This window comes from Acomys russatus, chromosome 14 (genome assembly GCF_903995435.1).
Source record: "Acomys russatus chromosome 14, mAcoRus1.1, whole genome shotgun sequence".
Classification (NCBI taxonomy): Eukaryota; Metazoa; Chordata; class Mammalia; order Rodentia; family Muridae; genus Acomys; species Acomys russatus.
The window spans coordinates 32,508,739-32,528,424 of NC_067150.1; the positions used below are offsets into that span (position 1 = coordinate 32,508,739).

The window sequence follows — 19,686 nt, forward strand, 5'->3', positions numbered from 1 at the left end:
ATTGCTGTCATCCTCTCAACCTGTTAGAGCGATGTAACAGCAAAGATCACTTATCCAGCTTATTGAAAATTAATTACTTTTGTGACCCAGGTTTCCAAGGGGGAAATAAAAAGGTAATGGAGAGGCAACAAGAGACATAAACCTGTCCACCAAATTTTTCTTTTCCTCTCTTCATATTTTATAGAGAGCACTGTGTTGCTAGTTAGAGAGCTGAAAAGAAAGCCAATTTATCTTACATCTTACTGAGTCTTATAACGTATTTTTAAAATAATATTTTGGGAAGTCCCGGCTTTCCAGTTATTTAACTGAACAAAATTAAGTCATCAACAGTGAAATTTGTGATGTTTCAAACTGTGGTGTGATTTAGGGAGTGAGATGAATAGATGAAAAAATCTTCCATTAAAAGCCATTTGCTTGAGAAATTGGTATTTATGTTTTCTTGGTCCCTTTATGAGGAGAATGTAGGCTGTTGCTTAAGGAAGCCACTGAGTAGAAATGGACCTTAGTGTAGAAGTGGTGGGTACGGGGACAGGTCTGAATATTGCTGGCTTTCAATCATGTTGAATGGGTTCTTGTTACTTAAAAAAATCATATAAGATAAACATAACTTGCTTGCATGTGTGTGTGTGTGTGTGTGTGTGGTGTGTGTGTGTGTGTAGGTCAAGGGTAGAAGTTGGGTCTCTTCCTCAGTTCTCTGGTTTCTCATTGGCCATGAGCTTGTTGACTCTGCTGGACTGGCTGTCCATAGAACTCCTGGGCTCTGCCACCCAACAGTGCTAAGGTTACAGATGTGTGGGTACTGGGGATCCAAGCTCAGACCCTCACGTTAGGACTGAGCCATCTCCCCTGCCCTTAAATGTAACTTTTTTCTCTAAATGTAACTTTTAAAGAGTGCATGTTTCACCTTAATTTTCCCTTTATAGTATAGAAATAGTATTGTTTTCTTTGACATCATAGACCATTTCTTACAATCACTGGTGTAGAGTGAGCAACATGGAACAACAAAATCTGTCCTAAAGCAGAGAATTCACTTTGTTGCTACAGTTTTCAATCCTTCCCTTCCTGGGAAAATAATGAGAGGTATATGGAGCATTTGTATACCTCTGTCTGTTTCCACCCACTGGGAACAGAAACTATGAAACCATACTGAGCCTTAGGGATGAGAGTTCTTGTGGCCGTGAATACCTGAGAGTTGGCTGAAATGCATGTTATTTATGGGTCACTACAATAGGTAGTAGTAATACTAAAGAGACCATAATAAGAACGGCAGTTGTAATTTTTTTGCTTAAGAAATTCTCATTTTCAAAGGCTACTTCTAATGCCACAATAATACATCCCATGATATAAACGTCATGATTATGTATGTGTATACCAATAACAACTTAGGGAGAATTAGCCAAACTTGGTATCTGCAGACTAACACCCAAATTCAATTTCCTTCCCTGCTATTTTTCAATAAGTAATTAGAAAAGAAACCCCGTCTGAGTTGACCGAGTCTGCTATTGTAGGCTGTTTGCTGTCAACTCAAAGTTCTCAATTAGCTCCAGTGTTGTTATAATTACTGGACGTGTTTTCAAACAACTCCCAGTTAATAACTGTTGGGATGAAGAGTCATTTTCTCACTGAAGATGGGACTGTGCTCGCTCGTGCTTGCTGTGATGTTTTGACAATGATTCATTAACCAATAATAAGCCCCAATTGGACCCATTAGGCATCATTGCCTTTGCTAGGCTTACCTTTCATTTTGTTCCTCAATATTGCCTTTTCTTGACTTGGTTTCTGGATAAGTCCCAAGAGACTCCTTACTACACAAAACAATATCAAGAAGACAGCTGTCATTAAATTCAGCTACTTGTATTAAAAAAAAAAAAAAAAAAAAAAAACAGGCTCCCTGTAAGAGGATGCTCTTGTTGAAACTTAAGATGGAAAAAGCACTGTAAAAGGAAGGCTGTAATAAGGACAATTATGGCTTAAAGGGCCTTTATCTGGACCCGCCCACAGAGACCAGGCAGAATTATCCTATGCCTTTCAATGGCTCATATAACATCTGGTCAAATGCACCCTCCTCCCCATCCCCCCTGCCACATTCCTCGTATCACTCAATTCTGAACTTCTTCCTTGACCTTGCTTGCTTCCTTCCTTCCCTCCCTCCTTCCTTTCTTCCTGGCTTCTTTGCTTCTTTGATTGTTTCTGTTTTTTCATTCTAGTAACCAATTTTGTGAAAACTGAAGGGTTTCCTAGGTTGTGGTATTTTCAGTCTGTCTGTTTAGTGTGCGTGTGCGTGTGCGTGTGCGTGTGTGTGTGTGTGTGTGTGTGTGTGTGTGTGTGACAATATGCATGTGGTCGAGGACAACATTCAGGAATCAGTTCTCTCTCCTTCCGCTGTGGGCTCCAGGGGTTGCTTGACTTCAGGCTGCCAGACTTGTGTGTCAGGTACTTTTACTCACCCAGCCTCTCGCGAGCCCTCCATGTGTTCTAATACAAGATTTTGATGCCATGTTGATATGGTAGTGCACATGGCTGCCTCCCAACAGGCAGGCTTTTTTTTCCCCCCCTTTGGTTGTTTCTGAGACAAATGATATAAAATTAATCACTCAAGTTTGTGAAGTCAATATTGTGCAATGTAAAGAAGGAGATACAGAGCGTTTGTCCTTTGCTGTACTGACTCCTCCTCTCTGTGTCTGGACCACGGTAGCTTAATGATGTTCCACTGAACGTCAGCACTGTGAGGTGGTGTGAGACCACAGGAAGACCCATTGGATTCATTCTTTGACTTCAGGCCCAAACCTTGAGAAACTATTTCATTTCTTTAGCTGAAGTATTTTAGATGCCATTTGGCTCTGAATAAGGAATTCTGAAGTCGTAGGGCAGTGGTTTTCAACCTTCCTATGGCTTGGACCCTTTAATACAGCTCCTCACGGTGTGGTGACCCCCAGCCATAAAATTATTTTGGTTCTCCTTCATAACTGTAATTTTGCTGCTGTTGTGACTCATAATGTAAATATGTGATAGGCAGGAGATCTGATATGAAACCCTAGAAGGTCATGACCACAGCTTGAAACCAACGTCCTAGAGTCTTATGTGCTGGATGGTAAAGCCTGGCTCTGGAGGACCCTGTGAAATGATGTTTCCAGTCGGCCAACTCACTTCACCTGCTGCAGCTGAGCATTGGCTCCTGAAGGTGAACGTGGAGGGGATGGGAGGGTTTCACATTCATAACAGCACCCCCTGTCCACAAGCAAATGGATTTCTTGACCATCAGCTCTGATTCCAGCTCTAAGAGGACGGTTCAAGCAGGGAGCTTTTGTACCTATCATGACTCACGTAGCACACACGGCTTGAAAGTGAATTTCTTTTTTTTTTTGTGTGTGTGTTCATTTTAGGCTGTTGAGACAGAGTTTCTTTGTGTAGGCTTGGCTGTCTTAGATCTAAGAGATCAGCATGCCTCTGCCTCCCAAGTGCTGGGATTAAAAGTGTGCACCACCAGTGTCTGGCACAAAAGGGAATATCTAAAGCTAATCCTTATGCCACATGCACACATTTGCTCTAGGTTGTTAAAATGACCCATTTCTGGACATACTCATCAAAGGATGCCATGTCCAGCAAGGAGGTAAAATGCAAATCCTTTAGCAAAATTGTTGTTGTTGTTTTGAGGCAGACTATTACTATTTATCACTACACATCTGGCTAGCCTTGACCTTGGAAATGCCCCTCCTCCGCCTCAACTACCCAAGAGCTGAAATTACAAACTTACATGACCATTCTTGGCTCTGAAGTAATTTCAAGACTGAGAATCTTGGTAATGTTTCAAAAGAGAAAACTAAAAGTCAGTATGAATATTTGTCCTCATAGTAAACTCTGAAGTGCACACAGTCGATAATATTTGGAGATGCTCAGTAAATTTACAGATGTGGAGTCAGTGGTTTTGACCACAGAGTGATCTGAGGTGGGTTTCCCTAGGCATGTGGATTGTGTGACGAATGCCTGAGTTTTAGTGCTCTGTTAGAGTGAAATTAGGTTTTTGGTTTGGTTTTTTTTTTTTCCTATTTCAGTATGCACAACTAGATGCAGCTTCAAATTTTCAACTTTACATATAATAACTTTTATGTGAGACTCTTTTGAAACTTGAAGAGTGTTATTTTGAACATGTCGCCTCCATGACTGGGTCAGCCAAACTCATTTTAGGAAAACTGAGGAATGCACACACTCTCTCAGGGGGTTAGAGAAACACACGCAGACAAATTTATTTGGAGATACTTGTAAATTTTCATTATGTGGAAGAAGGGCAGAGGAGGTTTAACAAATCAGAAGATCCAATATAAAATCAAAGGCTTTATTTTTCTAGCTTTGTACCAGCCCAAATTCTAACAGATTTGAAAAATAAATAATTCTATGTATTTTTCTCTCCAGAAGGTTAAACATGTCACCAGTGCTGACTGGGCCCTACATTAAGGGCAGCAGGCAGGCAGGCAGGCAGGCAGGTAGGCAACAGTGCCAGGTCACCACTCAGTGTAGATGGAACTGTTTAGTTGTTTCTCTGGGTCCCTTTCATGGCATTTTTGATCCCCACTAACCGCTGTCTAGACAATATGAAGGACTTTGAAAGCGGCCACGGCCTGCTTCTCCCTCTCGTGTCTGCTCTGCAGGATCTCCAGCAGGGAGATGTCTGGCAAGCTTCCTTCTTTTTCACTGTTCCTCACATTTTTACTTTTCTTTGTGGCTTCGTCAGTCAGATTTGGTGGTTTGGGTTTGGGGATGGTCTTAGCATATTCCAAAGCCTAAGGGCATAAAAAGAAAAAAAACCACATCATTTGAAGTGGCAAGTTAGTCTTAGGGGAGGGTTATGATATAGATGGACACAGTTGCTATAACATGGGCAGAAATGGCCATCGAATAGAGAATGCAGACAGCACATTAGAATGGGTAGTTTAAAGGAAATAAGTCACTAAAACAACATGCTATGGAGCAAAAAGGAGGTGGAGAGGGATGTGGACAGCTGCTGTGTTATTCGAATGATTTTTACTGTGACAAAGATCCTTCTAAGTGTTCAGAAACAGATTTCGCATGTGTTTAATCTGACAGCTTTCTGAGAGTCTTGTTAAAACCAAATTTCTAATAGAATTAAACAAGCCCAGATAGGACTTGCCACCAGGGACTGAAGGCATCATGTGTAGCTGATGAAAACAGAACTTTGTTCATTACATCCCCTTATCCTTTGAAAGAAAATCTGGGTAAATTTTAACTGCATCTATAGAAAGCAGATACTAAGAAAAATGTATGCTTTTAAAAATTTTACGCCAAGCTTTAAAGGTTAAGTTATGGCAAAACGAGACCAGGATGTGGTTAATGATAGAGCCTTTGCCTTAGATGCACATTAATCTGGGTTTGGTTAGGGTGGGCAAAGAGATGGGGAGGAGCAAGGGGAGAGGGCATTAAACTGGCTTTGCATTTTTAAGCTCTTTTGGTTAGATTTATTTATAATGTATGAGCTCTTTGCTTGCAAGTGTGTCTGGGTACCATATACATGCCTGGTGCTCTCAGATGTCAGAAGAGGGCACTGGATCCTCCACAACTGAAGTTACAGAGGGTTGAAAGCCATCACATGGGTGCTGGGGACTAAACCAGGGTCCTCTGTAAATACAGTGAATGCTTTTAATCATGAGCCACCTCTCTAGCCCTGAGTTTTATCTGTTTTTGTTTTGTTTTGTTTTGAGATGGGGGTTTCTCTGTGTAGCTCTGGCTGGCCTGGAACTTGCTATGTAGACCAAGCTGGTCTTGAACTCACAAACATCTGCCTGCCTCTGCCTCCTGAGTGCTGGGATTAAAGGTGTGCGCCACCACCACTCAGCTTAAACTTTGTATTTTAGTAAGAATTTATTGACAGAGGAAATGAGAGTGAATAGTATTTTCAAAGTATCAGAAAGGGGAAACAAAATCCAAAACATAAAAATGTTCCCATTCTGAACATATGTAAGAGAAAGCTATGGGAATTTTCAGTAGATTTGTCATCATAAACTTCTTCATGAAAATGTAATTGGTTGGTAAAAGAAAGAAATGATGCCATGGGCATTCAGTGAGGAAGATGAAGTCGTCAATCTGAGGAAGAATTAATATGATGGTTGGTGAAAGAGAACGCGCAGTACTTGTTCCTAAGGCACCAAAGGGTCACATGTTCCTCCTGTGAGGAATTCCTAAGGCTGTGTAGGACAAAACAAATCAATCAAGGCAGTACGTATTTCATTCAGTCTGACTCTTTGCTAGATAGCATCCGAGAGGACGGTGATTCTGAATGTTTTTAAAATCTTTTTTTCCTTTCACCAGAGGAAAAGCATAGGGAAATGAACTTAAATTATGAGGGACTGATTTATGGTTTGTTTGTTTATTTCACCTGAACAGCAAAAGGATGTTAGTTCCCTTGAAGATTATTTAATGATCGAGAATAAAACCTACAGTTAGGATGGACTGCAAGTTCCTGCTGAGAAGCCACCATGTTATTTCTATGCGTGACAAAATTAAGACAACCTACTGACCTATGCGTGTGTGAGTGTGTTTATACTAGTATTTGTGGATAACATGTAAATGCAGGAATGGCTGTTGCTAAACATGTCTCCTATGTTCCAAACATATCTCTTGTGGTGAGGAGGTGACCAAATTTGTCCCTTTAATTCTGACTGAAGCAATAAATGCCCTGGTGAGATCGCCTTACCTTCTGCCGAGAAATCACTGACTTAGTTTCAGATTTTGCTGTCTGCGGTTTGGACAGGGCGAGAGTCTTCATGTTGTATTCCTTGACTTGCTTTGCATATTCTTTTTGCTGCATTAGCTTTTGCATCTGCTCAAAGAAATGGAGCATAGTGAGCTAACCACCACTAGTTCTTGCAGTGACATTGGTTGTCTGGAGGTGGGCAGCTCAGGAGGGTGAGCTGGGTGACGTGGCAGCAGCGAACTGGTTAATGTTTCCCCAGGAGAGTCCAGTGTGAGTGCAGCCGTGGCGACTCCCAGTGTCCTCTTAGCAGTGGCTAAATCCTATTCAGCCGCTTCTTTGTTGCATTTACGCAATTTATTTTCATTTTTGCTTCCAACTTTGAACTATACTCTTTTTATGCCTGAGTGCAACTGCAGTTCAAACACATTAAATGAAGATCTCCTTTCACTCGAGGAAAGAGAATAAAGTGGATGCACTTCCTAGGGGTTGGGGAACTCGGATCCTAAGTGTCTTCTCTGTAGCCACTTCAAAGTTATCAAGACAACTCTATCAGGGAGACCAACGACCACACAGCACGTGCATCCCTTTCCACACTCATGTGCCCCACTCCTCTCGGGGGAGGCTTTCAAATCTAACTGAAGGGCAGTGCATAAAATAACACAGGCTAAGAACGGTTCTTTATTTTGCAGCAGGAGTATCTGGGACTCTATTATGTCAGCACGGCTGATTTTGAGGGCTGTCCTCTGGGGTTTGCACTGGCATTTGGTGCTGGGGGCATCTTTACCCCACATTGCTAAGGATGGATAGACATAGCCAAGGCTGAAAATGCGACATGTCACTTACTTTGTCTCTGACGGACTCAAAGTCAGGTCCCAGGCCTCCAAGCTTCACGTCTCTTTTCTGATAACCTTTCAGCTTGGAACTCTGAAAATACAAGCACAAAAACGGTTCCTTTGAGGGACCAGTGTCCCTTCCAGGAAGTCATGGGGTATAGGAAGGAGGGACGATGAAGCCCAGAAGCCCCGGTGAAGGAGGGAGGATGAGCTCACTTCTTGGTAATGGTGCTGTTTTCATGGTAGTTACTGGTCATAGTCTATTTGGTGTTTGTAGTTGGTTAGCTAGTGTGTTTTGACTTTATCACTTCTGAGAGAAATGAAACTGAAATTCTGAAATAATAAGCAATTTCAAGGTAATAATTTGCTCCTTGGTTAACATTTTAAAAAAAGATTTATTTACTTTATGTGTATGGGTGTTCTGTTTTCATGTACATCAGAAGAGGGAATCCGATTCCATTACTGATGGTTCTGAGCCACCATGTGGGTGCTGGGAATTGAAGTCAGGACCTCTGGAAGAACAGCCAGTGCTTTTAACCACTGAGCCATCTCTCCAGCCCCTTTGGTTAACATTTTTTATTATGTTGTAGAGGAATTTATTAAATGAGCATGGGGTGGTTAACATTTTCAAGCAAAGTGTATACAATACAGCTCTCCCTCTGCAGCTGTTACTGTGATGTCTAGTCTCGAGCAGTTCGCAAAATCAAATAGTAGTCAATACACTGCTTCCGAAAGTTCCTGTCTGGTAAGGTGAACATTGTCTTTCAGAGACACCTCAGAGGACAAACAATGAAACTGCAACTAGAAAATTTTACAGTTCCTTGTTGGAACAACAGATTATTTTAAGGGTAAAGATCAACTTTGACCCATACTCAAAAGGAAGCATTTAAGTCTTGACAAGACCCACTGAGAAGTTCGCTTTGTTCTGTTAGTGCATTTTTGGAAAATTTGAAGGGCACCTAGAAGAAGTCAGAAAAAGGGAGTTGGATCTCCCGGAGCTGGAGCTACGTAAGATGGTGAGCTACCGTGTGGGTGTTGAGAACCAAACCTGGGTCCTCTGTAAGAGTAGCAAGTGCTCTTAACCACTGAGCCACCACGCCATCCTGATGGGCTGCGTTTCTGATATACAGCTTGGCCATGATTATCAGATGAATGGACACATTTTTATCAAATCAGTTAGGACTGCTTCTTATAGGATTCTAAGAATGAACTGCACACATTGTACCAACCATCCTGACACGGTTTCTATTTCTGTTTCCTGAACCCATGGATATGAACCCACTCTTTCCCCCAATATCCCCAGCTCGGAACTCTGGCCCGTGAGCTATAATTGAGTTTTCTGGGCAGCACTCATATTTTTGAAGGCTTTTATTCAGGTTGGCAAGCCCCTCCCCTTTTGTTTTTATTTCTTTTCTCCTCTCCACCCCCCAAGTCGGTGGGATTCCTGGAGCTGGAACAGCACTTCTTCAGACAAGGGGGAAACAGGAGATTCACACAAGTCTTGGTTCTAATGTTTGGAGCTGTGGAGACCCTAGTGCTGGCAACTGCCTACCTCTGGGTTAACTGTATGAAGGAAGAATGAAGCTATGGTTTTGAAATTGCTGTGGAAGGCAATATTTCCAATACACCAGGGCTTCAGTGTCACTATTCAGAGGACCAAAATAATGTGTGACACTTCTGCACTCCAAGGATTAAAGGCTCTGTAAACAGAACTGGCCCCATTACAGTGTTAACCGTTTATGATCAAAACTCCCTCAGTGCCTCTAAGTCCAAAAAGCAAAGGGAGGGTAAGATTCTATTTTAAGGAAGCTTTGGTCTAAAGTTATTAAAACTAACATTAAAATAGACAGGGGGAGTTACTGCATATTGAAGGACGTTCCAAAATTATAAATCTTTAGAAAAACAGTCATTACCAACATAAAAGCACCACGTCTGTTCATGTCTGCTTCCTGTCCGTTATATGTTCATTCATATCTTTCTTTCTTTTTCTTTTGAGGGGGTGTGGGGCGCTGGGTCTGGCTCTGTAACTCCAGCTACTCTTGAACTAGCAGTTTTTCAGCCCAAGTGCTGGGATTACAAGCACATGCTGATATCTTTGGCTTGTGTATACACTTGTTGTTTTTAATATGAAAGTTTGTTTTTTTAGTTAACAGCATTAATTTATGTGTGCTTGTGTATGTGCACAGGCACATACACACATTCATATCATTACGCCTGTGGGACAAACCCCTTTACCTACTGAGCCACCTTGCTGGCCCTTCTTCATACATTTTTATAAAAGTATTCATCACTACACATTATTTTAATTTTTTCACTAACCATTTTGGTATTACGCGTTACTTACCTGACACCAAGTGGATTTCAAAAAGTGAATTTTAGGCAAATATTCTATCATTTAGTATTATTAAATAATTTAAGCATTTCTATAAATGTTGATCATTGGAGGTATGCTGAGGTAAACATTTTATGTTACTTTCTTTCTTTCTTTTTATTTATTTATTTACTTATTTATTTACTTATTTATATATTACATATACAGTGTTGGCCTGCCTGTATACCTGAACACCAGAAGAGGGCACAGATCTCTTTATAAATGGTTGTGAGCCACCACATGGTTGCTGGGAATTGAACTCAGGACCTCTGGAAGAGCAGACAGTGCTCTTAACCTCTGAGCCATCTCTCCATCCCATTTCTTTGAAATAAATTGATGGGAGTATGACTATCAAGATCTAAAGAATGCTCAGCAGTGGTGGCATACGCCTTTAATGCCAGCACTTGGGAGGCAGAGGCAGGTGGATCTCTGTGAGTTCAAGACCAACCTGGTGTACAGAGTCACTTCCAGTACAGCCAGGGCCACACAGAGAAACCCTGTCTCAAAAAACAAACAACAAAAAAAGATCTAATGAACATTTAAGGCCACCAACTAGCATTTCTGCTACTACTGTGATGATTAAAATAGTTCTTTCTTTCAAACCTTGGTTACAAGGTAAATTATTATCACACTTTAAAAACTTCAGTTATTTCCAGGCAGGCATGGTGGTACATGCCTGTAATACCAGCACTCGAGGACTCAGAGGCAGGCAGCTCACTGTAAGTTCAAGGCCAGCCTAGTCTACAAATCAAGTCCAGGACAGCCAAGCTACTTAGGGAAACCCCGCCTCAAAAACAAAACAAAACAAAACAAAACAAAACAAAACAAAAAAAACCCCAAGAAACAAAACAACAACAACAACAAAACCCAAAAAAAACCCCAAAACCAAACTTCAGTTATTTTTAATAGTTGAGTCAACTCAGATAACCTATGCTTATGACTACAAAGTCAGTCTTCTCACATGTACCATCTGTGTCACTGTTTCAAAATCACTAAATTATGATCTATTTGCCAAAGTAAAAGATGACAAAAAAGATTAAAAAAAAAACAAACCACAAATCACCACTCATATTCAGGCCATAAATCCAATTTGTCCAAAGATGATGAGAAAGAAATGATCAGCGGGCAGAAATCTCATCCTTACCCTGGCGCAGCTTAACTTTTAATCATGCTACCAACTCACAAAGGACGCGCCAGAAAACGTGGATAATTGTGTGTTCATCTTCAGCCATTGCTTCTCCATAGCAACTTCAGTAAGCATCAAGGTTAGTGTTTAAAAAAAAAAAAAAAGAAGGCCCAAGGGCCTAGCATTCCATATAGACACGAAGGGAAAGCATGTGGCCCAAATGGGCCATCCCCATGGCTGCTGATCCCTTTACAGCATGAGCTGCCCACCGCACAGAGGCATTTCTCAGGGGATGAGGTTGGCTTCTAGGGGAGTTTGTTCCGGGTGACTGGTGATGAGAATCTTGGATCTGCTTAAGTTTGGCGCAAGTAATCAGGAAGAGCTCCACGCTGTAACTCTGTTTGATCTCTCTCCATCTAAAGTCTTAACAGCATTGCTGAGATGTAATTCTTATAGCACAAAATTCACTCATTTAAAGCTGTTCCACTCAGTGGTTTTTAGGATCATCACCGAATGGTGTAAGCATTGCCCGGTCTGATTGTACAATGTTTTCATCATTCTGAAAACAAACAACTACAACAACAAAACCTCTAGTACCCATTAACCCTCACTTGCCTCACCTAGTCCCCACACCTTTAGTTCCAGGCAGCTAAGCTACTCTCTGTTTCTTCACTATTCTTTTGCAGCCAAGCAATTCACAGGTGTTACTTTCAGTTACTTCTTCTTGCCAAAATAATGATGTGGTGACAATGGTGATAATGATGGTGCTGATGACACTGATCATTATAAGAACTCAACACCAACAGTTCTGTTAAGTCTGTGAATACAGGGATTAGCATTAGACTAAAGAGGCTTGTTCTACACAATGATGGGCAGATCTGGGCCCAGGGGTTCTGCACAAACTGTGGCACCAACCAAGGACAATACGTGCGGTAAACATTGAAGCCCTACCCAGATCTAGCCAAGGAATAGGACATTCTCTACAGATGAGTGAAGAGTGCTGACTAACTTTCACAGGAACTCTGATGCCTCTTGATGGGGAGGCCCAGTGGCTCTCAGGGGAAGGATAGCAGGCTACCAAGAAGAGACTTTATACCCTATGATCATATACAGGGGGAGGAGGTCCTCCTCAGTCACAGTCATAAGGGAGGGGACTAGAATGAAAGTGGGAGGGAGAGAGGAATGGGATAATAGAAGGGAGGGGATAACAATTGAGATGTAATCTGAATGAATTAATAAATAAATTTTAAAAAAGAGGCCTATTCTAGACAAATCTGTAAACACATTCACCCCTTGTCTTTGTGTAAAGTTCACATGAACTCTGGCTTGGTGGCTTCCACCTGCTAGCACATGCTAGGTTGACACAGGAGGACTACCATGAGTTAGAGGTCAACTTGGGTTAGAAAGTGAATGAGAACCTGTCTTTAAAATTTTTCCCAAACTACCAGGTGTGGTGGCACACACCTTTAATCCCAGCACTCTGGGAGGCAGAGGCAGGCAGATCTCTGTGAGTCTGTGAGTTGGAGGCCAGCCTGATCTACAAAGCAAGTCCAGGACAGCCAAGGCTACACAGAGAAACCCTGTCTCAGAAAAAAAAAAAAAGTTCACAAATCAACCAATCAAACAAACAAAAACAGCTGAAAACAAACAAACAAGACAAGCCACATACTCGCTGACGTCTGTTGGCCTCGGCCCCTCAAGCAGTGGCTGCGTGGGACTTTCTTGAGGCTGAGGTTTGTAGTAATCACTCATGATCCTGTCAAGTAAGGTGTGTGACTGTCCCTGTGTACTCCAAGGGAACGCCTGCATTAAAATGACCTTGACTGCTCTGTGAGGACTTGCTTCAGGTCTCAATTGTACATCCTGCTGGGGGTGGGGCGCTCGCGGCAGACCTGTTCTCCAGAAAAGACTGAAAGTTACTGAAAACAAGATAAAAACAATGGATGCCGGGCAGCATTGAGCAAAGGATGTGTGCTCTGTGGTCACTAAACTTAATCCAAATAAAGCTCTTCTTAGGGGCAGCCAAGCAGCAAGCCCCAGATTGCCTATGACAACAAACACCAGTTAATTACAGAGCTTCAACCCTCATCTGCTAGGGAACTCTTCACCGAGGACCTATTTAGTGGTGGCTGGAGACAGCAGAAGTCTATTTTGATAGTTTGGAATCCCTTGTTCTGTGTTAATTTGTTAGTCTTGAGCCTGGATTTAATTACAAGGACAATGCCCAGTATTTTGAAATTGTTCCCAACAGCACTGCCAGAAGAAGAAGGGGGCTCCAGGCCCCCTTTTGACTGTGATCAGGATGATTCCCTTGGAAACCAAGAGATTTGACATGGCCAGCAAATGGGCGTGACGTGGATAATGACTCCCTCTGTCTGGTGCCTGGGCTACCTGCTGTCCTATACAAATCACTCAGTTCTAAGTCACTTCAGCTTCTGGAAGGGCTTAGAGGACAAAGAGGGCTCCTGTGTGCTTGCCACATGCAGACTGAAGGGACTGGGCTGAGCAAATGGATGTGTGTGTGGGTTGCAGCCACCCTCACAGAAATCGGGGAGGCATGACCAGGAGCAGGAAATTGTCTCTGCTCTTCCCATCTTTCCATGGCCTTAGAGTCCCAGTGAGACACACTTTTACCAGGGCATTTTTCTCTATCGCTTCTCAGCACAACATGAATTCAATTTGCAAAGAGGAAGGAAAGGGAAATGACAATTAATTTTGTATAATCTTTGATAGGGAAGAAGCTGAGGGTTTAGCATATTATTTCATTAACTATCAGACCACACCACAATAATTCTGATTGTTCCCTATGAGGAATCAGGAACTGGGAAGTCAGTAACTCCTCAATTGAGAAAATGCCTCTATTAAGATGGGGCTGTAGGCAAGACTGTAGGGAGTTTTCTTAATTAGTGATTGATGAGAAAGGGCTCAGACCATTGTGAGTGAGACCAATCCTAGGCAGGTGGTCCTGGGTTCTATAACAAAGCAGCTGAGCAAGCTGTGAGGAGCAAGCCAGTGAGCAACACTCCTCCAGAATCACAGAGGCGCTAAGAGATGGGATGGACCAAGGACTTTGGGTGTCTGAATCTGCCCACTTACTCCCAACCCAGTTCAAAAGCTGTTGTTTTCAACAACAGGAATGTTCTTTTCCAAGAGGCTGTGTTTGTTTAATTCTTAGGCCTTGGTGATCTATAAGCTCTGGAGTGAGCAGGCAGTCTCCATGCTGTCAGAAAGTGTTGGTTGCAAAGGCTGATGGCACAAATGTCTTCATGGAAATAATACGTATGATGCCCGCCTCCCAGTCTGGTCTATAAATCTTGATTTATTTGAGAAACACTTGAAAGTGGTACAAGCAGTACTTTAGAACCCAACAGCCATGTAATGATGCCTCTCTGGGAAAAGAAGCAACCTGTGATTCCTGAATCTCAAGTCTCCTTATTTACAGAGAAAGTGGGTTTTCCAGTGTCAAGCTAATAGGCGTACTTTCCACACCTCAGAACCATGAGCTAAGCAAATGTCTTCATAAAATAACCTGCCTCAGGTACTTTATTATAGCAATGAAAAACAAAAATACATTATTTCACCCTAGAAGAAAGTGATCTTTCTGAGAATTTAAAAAAGTTGCTTTTAACACAAATGAAGAGATTGAATTGCACAAAAGTGCTCATCACTTTTTGACCCAAACTCTAGATAAAGAATTCATTAAAAGCTGGGCGGTGGTGGCGCATGCCCTTAATCCCAGCACTTGGGAGGCAGAGGCAGGAGGATCTCTGTGAGTTCAAGGCCAGCCTGGTCTACAAAGTGAGTCCAGGACAGCCAAGGCTACATAGAGAAACTCTGTCTTGAAAAACAAAACAAAACAAAAAAGAATTCATTAAAAAACAAAACAAAACAAACAAACAAACAAACAAAAACAGCTGCCAGGGGCTGGAGAGATGGCTCAGAGGTTAAGAGCACTGCCTGCTCTTTCCAAGGTCAGGAATTCAATTTCCAGCAACCACCTGATGGCTCACAATCATCTATTGTGAGATCTGGTGCCCTCTTCTGACCTGTAGGTGTTACATGAAGGCAGAACACCGTATACATAATATAATAAATAAATCTTTAAAATAGCAACAGCGACAAAAAAACTAGTTGCCATTCTGGAGAGCAGCTAAGTCAACAGACTGGCCTGGATTTCTTTTTTTTTTTTTAATGGATGCTGAAATGAGATGTGCTCCAAGAGGAATTGTAGGTGCTGAGGAATAGTGGTAGATAGCGAGAGACTAGACACACAGAGCCTCTCGGAAGAGAACATTCCTGTTGCTGAAAACAGCAGCTTGTCAACTGGGTTCCCAGCTGCAGGCTTGGGAGGAAGTGGGTCCTTGGTCCAGCCCATCTGCTAGCATGACTGGGAGTCTGGAGGTGCTGCTCACAGGCTTGCTTCTCACAGCTTACTCAGCCTGCCTTCTTATAGAACCTCTGTCAACATGGCTTTCACTCACTCAGCCTGACTCTCTCTTTTCAGATATGTGAGACTCAGCTTAGGACGGGGGTTGGGATGAGGAAAAGGGATGAGTAAAATGATGATAAAAGCAAGATCATTATTACTTGTCTGCAGGACCAACTCTTCCCTGAGATGACCTGAAAAGAAAGTGGGCGTAGGCATCGTTGGCTACAGAAACTTCTGGAAAGGCAGGGAGGGAAAAATCAGGAAGTAGCAAGGGCTAGAAGGGACAATCGGTTCTTGGTTCCTAGATCACCTTACTGTGCAAGAGGCTAAGTGATGACAAGCCCTCTTCCAGGCCCATCCATGTCATCAAAACAAAACAAAACAGCACAAACAAACAACAACAAAAAAACCGACTTGGCTGGACCACCATGCTTTTATCACCTTCGTGCCACTTCGTTTCCTGGGTTGCTTTCCTCTTTCCAGCTGAAGCAGGTAGCCTTCTGAATTACTACGGGTCATCTTCATCTGCCGGCTGTAGCTTCTCTCTGAGTTGAGCTGAGATTCACTCTCTACGCTGGACAGGATAGGCGGGAGTGTAACGCTGGACAAGGAGCCCTCGCTGGGCTGCACCTCTGCTAGCTGCACCAAGGCTTGCTGGTGCTGCTCCATGATCTGGGCGAGCCGGGAATCTGGAGAGGCACTAACGGGCTTTATGTCTGAGGAAGAGTGGAATTTCCTTTGGAGAAAACACAGGCGTTTTATTTTGTTTTTACTTGAACCCATCACCCCGCTTTCTGTGTAGAAGTCTTTAGGAACCATTTGTCTTGTCATGACTACATCGATTTCTTGTCTTCAAATCCCCCTCTTTTTCTTTGGGGCATTCTAACTCTTTTTCAAAAATATTTCATTTGTTTATGTGTCTATGTGTGTATACGTGTGTGCAGGTGCCCTTGGAGTCCCCAAGAGGGTGTCCCTACACCTGGAGTTACAGGCATCTTACATGAATGCTAGGAAGCGAACTCAGGTTCTCTGAAACAGTATTCTACTCTTACCTGCTGAGCCATCTCTCCAGCCCCTAACAGGAAAGCTAAGGACCTTCAGTTAATGCAGGAAGCATAGGATAATAAGCAAACAACCAAACCAACCCCCCCCCCAAAACAAAACAAAACAAAACAAAACAAAACAAAAAACCAGCAACAGAAGCCAAAACACCATTTTGGAAACCAAAGACCTTCCCATTATACAACAGCTAGAAATGTGTTAAATTAAATGTATTAAATTAAATATGTGTTCTTTAAATACATCCCTGGGACTCTCCAGGGATGAAAACAAAATGGAGGGATCAGCTGGAGATATGGCCTGCCCCCCCCCTCTTTCCCTCTCTCTCTTTCAGGCTTTTTGGTAAAGAATTTGACTTTTAATACAGGCAGGCTGGGAATGTGGCTCACTTGGTGGTGGACTACATGCCCAGCCCAAAAAGCCAGGAAGCAAATCTTGGGATTTTCTTCTCCATATTGGGAGGCAACTGTCCTTTCTGGAGCTCCATATCTTTGAGGTGTGCATTTCTGAAGACAGAAAAATACTGTCATACTTGTAAAGTATCAGGGACAAAAATTATTTGGGCTACCTAAGAAAAAGACTCAGGACTGGCAGGAGAACCCTTCCATCAAATGGCCCAGACTGACCACCTCACAGAAATTCAATATCAATAGCTCTGTCACTCAGCTAGCTCCCAATACAAATTTTCAGATTGTCAAATGTGAGACCAGCCTTAATGCAGATGCAAAACAGATGCAGAGATAGATAGATAGATAGATAGATAGATAGATAGATATAGATATAGAGATAGATAGGTAGAGAGAGAGAGAGAGAACAAACAAAAATTCCCAACCCCTCCCCCCCACTAGAACCAACGAAAACCAGGAGGAAAGAGAAACAAAGAAAATTTACTATGTTCAAAATTTTCAAAAATTTGCCATTTCCTTCACTGACAACGTAGGATGTAAAGAAGGAATGATGCTGCTTCCCCGTAAGAGATGTATCAGAAGACAGCCAGAGAGGCAAGGTGCACCTCAAAAGCACGAGAGCGGTGGGAAGGGTAGAAGTCAGCTGACACAGCACCCAGAGAATCTAAGAACAATCCTAGAAGGATATGTCTCAATAAATAAGGCACTCTACTAGAGAGCACAGACAGAGAAGATGGAGGTGACGGGAAGAGGTGACCCATGAGACTCTCATATGTTTTTCCCAGAATGGGAAGAGGCAAGTCTCCAGCTTCAAAGGAACTGGCACAAATCTATAAAAACAGTGATCTTACAGCTTCTGGAGAAAAAAAAATCAACAGCCCTGTGAGATGGATCTGGAATGAGGTGGCTTCATGGTTTACAACCCTCACAGTGCAAACAAGAAGATGATTCTGAGGGTAAATGGTTAACCTAGAATTCTGTGATATTTTGCCAGCTGTCATTCAGAGACAGGGGCAGAATGAAAGTCTACCAGTGGTGCCAGGTCTCAGAACGCTTGGCTTCCAGGCAGTGGACAGAATGTACTAGAGTGAGAGTGCAAAGAGCAGAAGAGAAGGGGGGGGCGGGCAGGGAAAGGCACAGGGAAGCTACATAATGGAGCTAAGGGGCATCCTTCTGGTAGGATGAGACTTGTCATGGAGAAGGTGCATGTAAGACACCACAGGCTGAGAGAAGCCTGCCCTGCGCCATAGCACTACATGTCTCATTTAAAGAAAAGCACAAGAGGATGAGTTCAACAAAATAAGGAAAATGTGAGATTTCAAAAAAGGAAATCCAGTCTAGAGAGAAACCACAGTGTTCTCAGGCCAGATGTGCAGCAGGTCTTTCCTGACATGAGAAAATTGTTAAGACATGTTAGCCACGTATGGCCGGTGAGTGTCTGCAATCCCACCACTTGGGAAGCTGAGCCAGGAGGATTGCCATGAGTTTGGGGACAGCCTGGGAAACACACTGACTATTTGGCTCTAGCTGCAGCTGCATAGCAACTCTGTGCCCGTAACCACCCAAAGGGAGAAAAAGTAATAGCAGAAAAGACAAAACAACTTTGATCTGCACAGTTTCATGGGAAAAATTCAACGAACTTTCATGAATGTGTGCTTACAACACATATATCTCTGGGGATATAAAAGAGTGAACAAGAGCCCAGTCTTGAACGTATTCACTCACAGGGTGCCCCTCCTCATACCACCCGGTCTGACCAGGAGCTCAAATGTAACTGAACTGCTCATTCTTCTGTCTGTGCTAGGACTGCAGACCTGTGTCACTACACCTAGTTTGAGAGCATATTGACAACACATCTGGACAAGGCCAGTAGGCAACAGGAAAGCCTTATCTTCCTTCATGCATATGAATGTCATTAAATTCTAAGCAAATAAATCGAGCAATCTATTAAAAATCCAGTATGATGGGCTGGAGGATACAGCATGTGGTAGAGTCCCTGCCTAAAATGTGCAAGGCTCTTGGTTCCGTCAACGGCATCATGAAACAACAAACAAAAGACCAATGTGACAAGTTGGGTTGATCTTAGGCACTGAAGGATGGCATCACAGTAAAAATCCTGAGAATATATTTCATTACATTATAGGATTGATGAAACATACTTCAGTGACAAGCTCATTTATAATGAAAGCTCTTTGTAAAGGAAAATAGTAGCAGGAAGAATTTTCTATATCTTTCTAGTAAAAACTAAAAAGTGTTTATGTTTATTATTGTGTATATGCATGTGGTTGTGTGTCCATGCGTGTGTGCCTACACGTGTGTGTGCATGTTGTGTGAATATATGTTCATGTGAATGATGACATTCATACACAGGTTACAAGGCACATGTGGAGGTCAGAGGATAATGGTTAGGGATCGAACTCTAGTCACTAGGCTTGCGTGACATGCTTGTGGTTTTCAGTCAGGTTATCACTTTGCAGCCTAGGCTGTCCTTGAACTCATTATCTTCCATCATCAGCCTCCTGTGAGTGAGATGACAGGGGCACACACAACTATACATAGGTCAAGTGTTAGGAAAACATGCTAGCATTAGGAATGGTCTCCTGAAATGACTTAAAAACAACTTTCTTTTTATTGTTTATAGAAGTGATGGATCTACACTGTAGGGGAACTGAACAATTCTAACTCTAAAGAAGGAATAAAAAACAACCTTGATTTCTCTGGCCTGAGATAGCCACGATTTCTTTTTTCTTTTTTT

The 19,686-nt window shown here is 42.5% G+C and overlaps 1 protein-coding gene across 1 annotated transcript in view; it reads right to left on the reverse strand.

Annotated features, from left to right (window-relative positions):
* Window positions 1–4,562: 4,562 nt before the first annotated feature.
* Window positions 4,563–19,686, reverse strand: part of Jhy (junctional cadherin complex regulator) — a 56,536-nt gene continuing 41,412 nt past the window's right edge. Inside the window, exons 5-8 of the mRNA XM_051156235.1 lie at window positions 15,907–16,201; window positions 7,550–7,630; window positions 6,707–6,832; window positions 4,563–4,778 (exon numbers count right to left, since the gene is read on the reverse strand). Of these exons, the coding sequence (XP_051012192.1) occupies window positions 4,581–4,778; window positions 6,707–6,832; window positions 7,550–7,630; window positions 15,907–16,201 (700 nt within the window). The 3' untranslated portion in view covers window positions 4,563–4,580. The remainder of the gene's footprint in view (window positions 4,779–6,706; window positions 6,833–7,549; window positions 7,631–15,906; window positions 16,202–19,686) is intronic.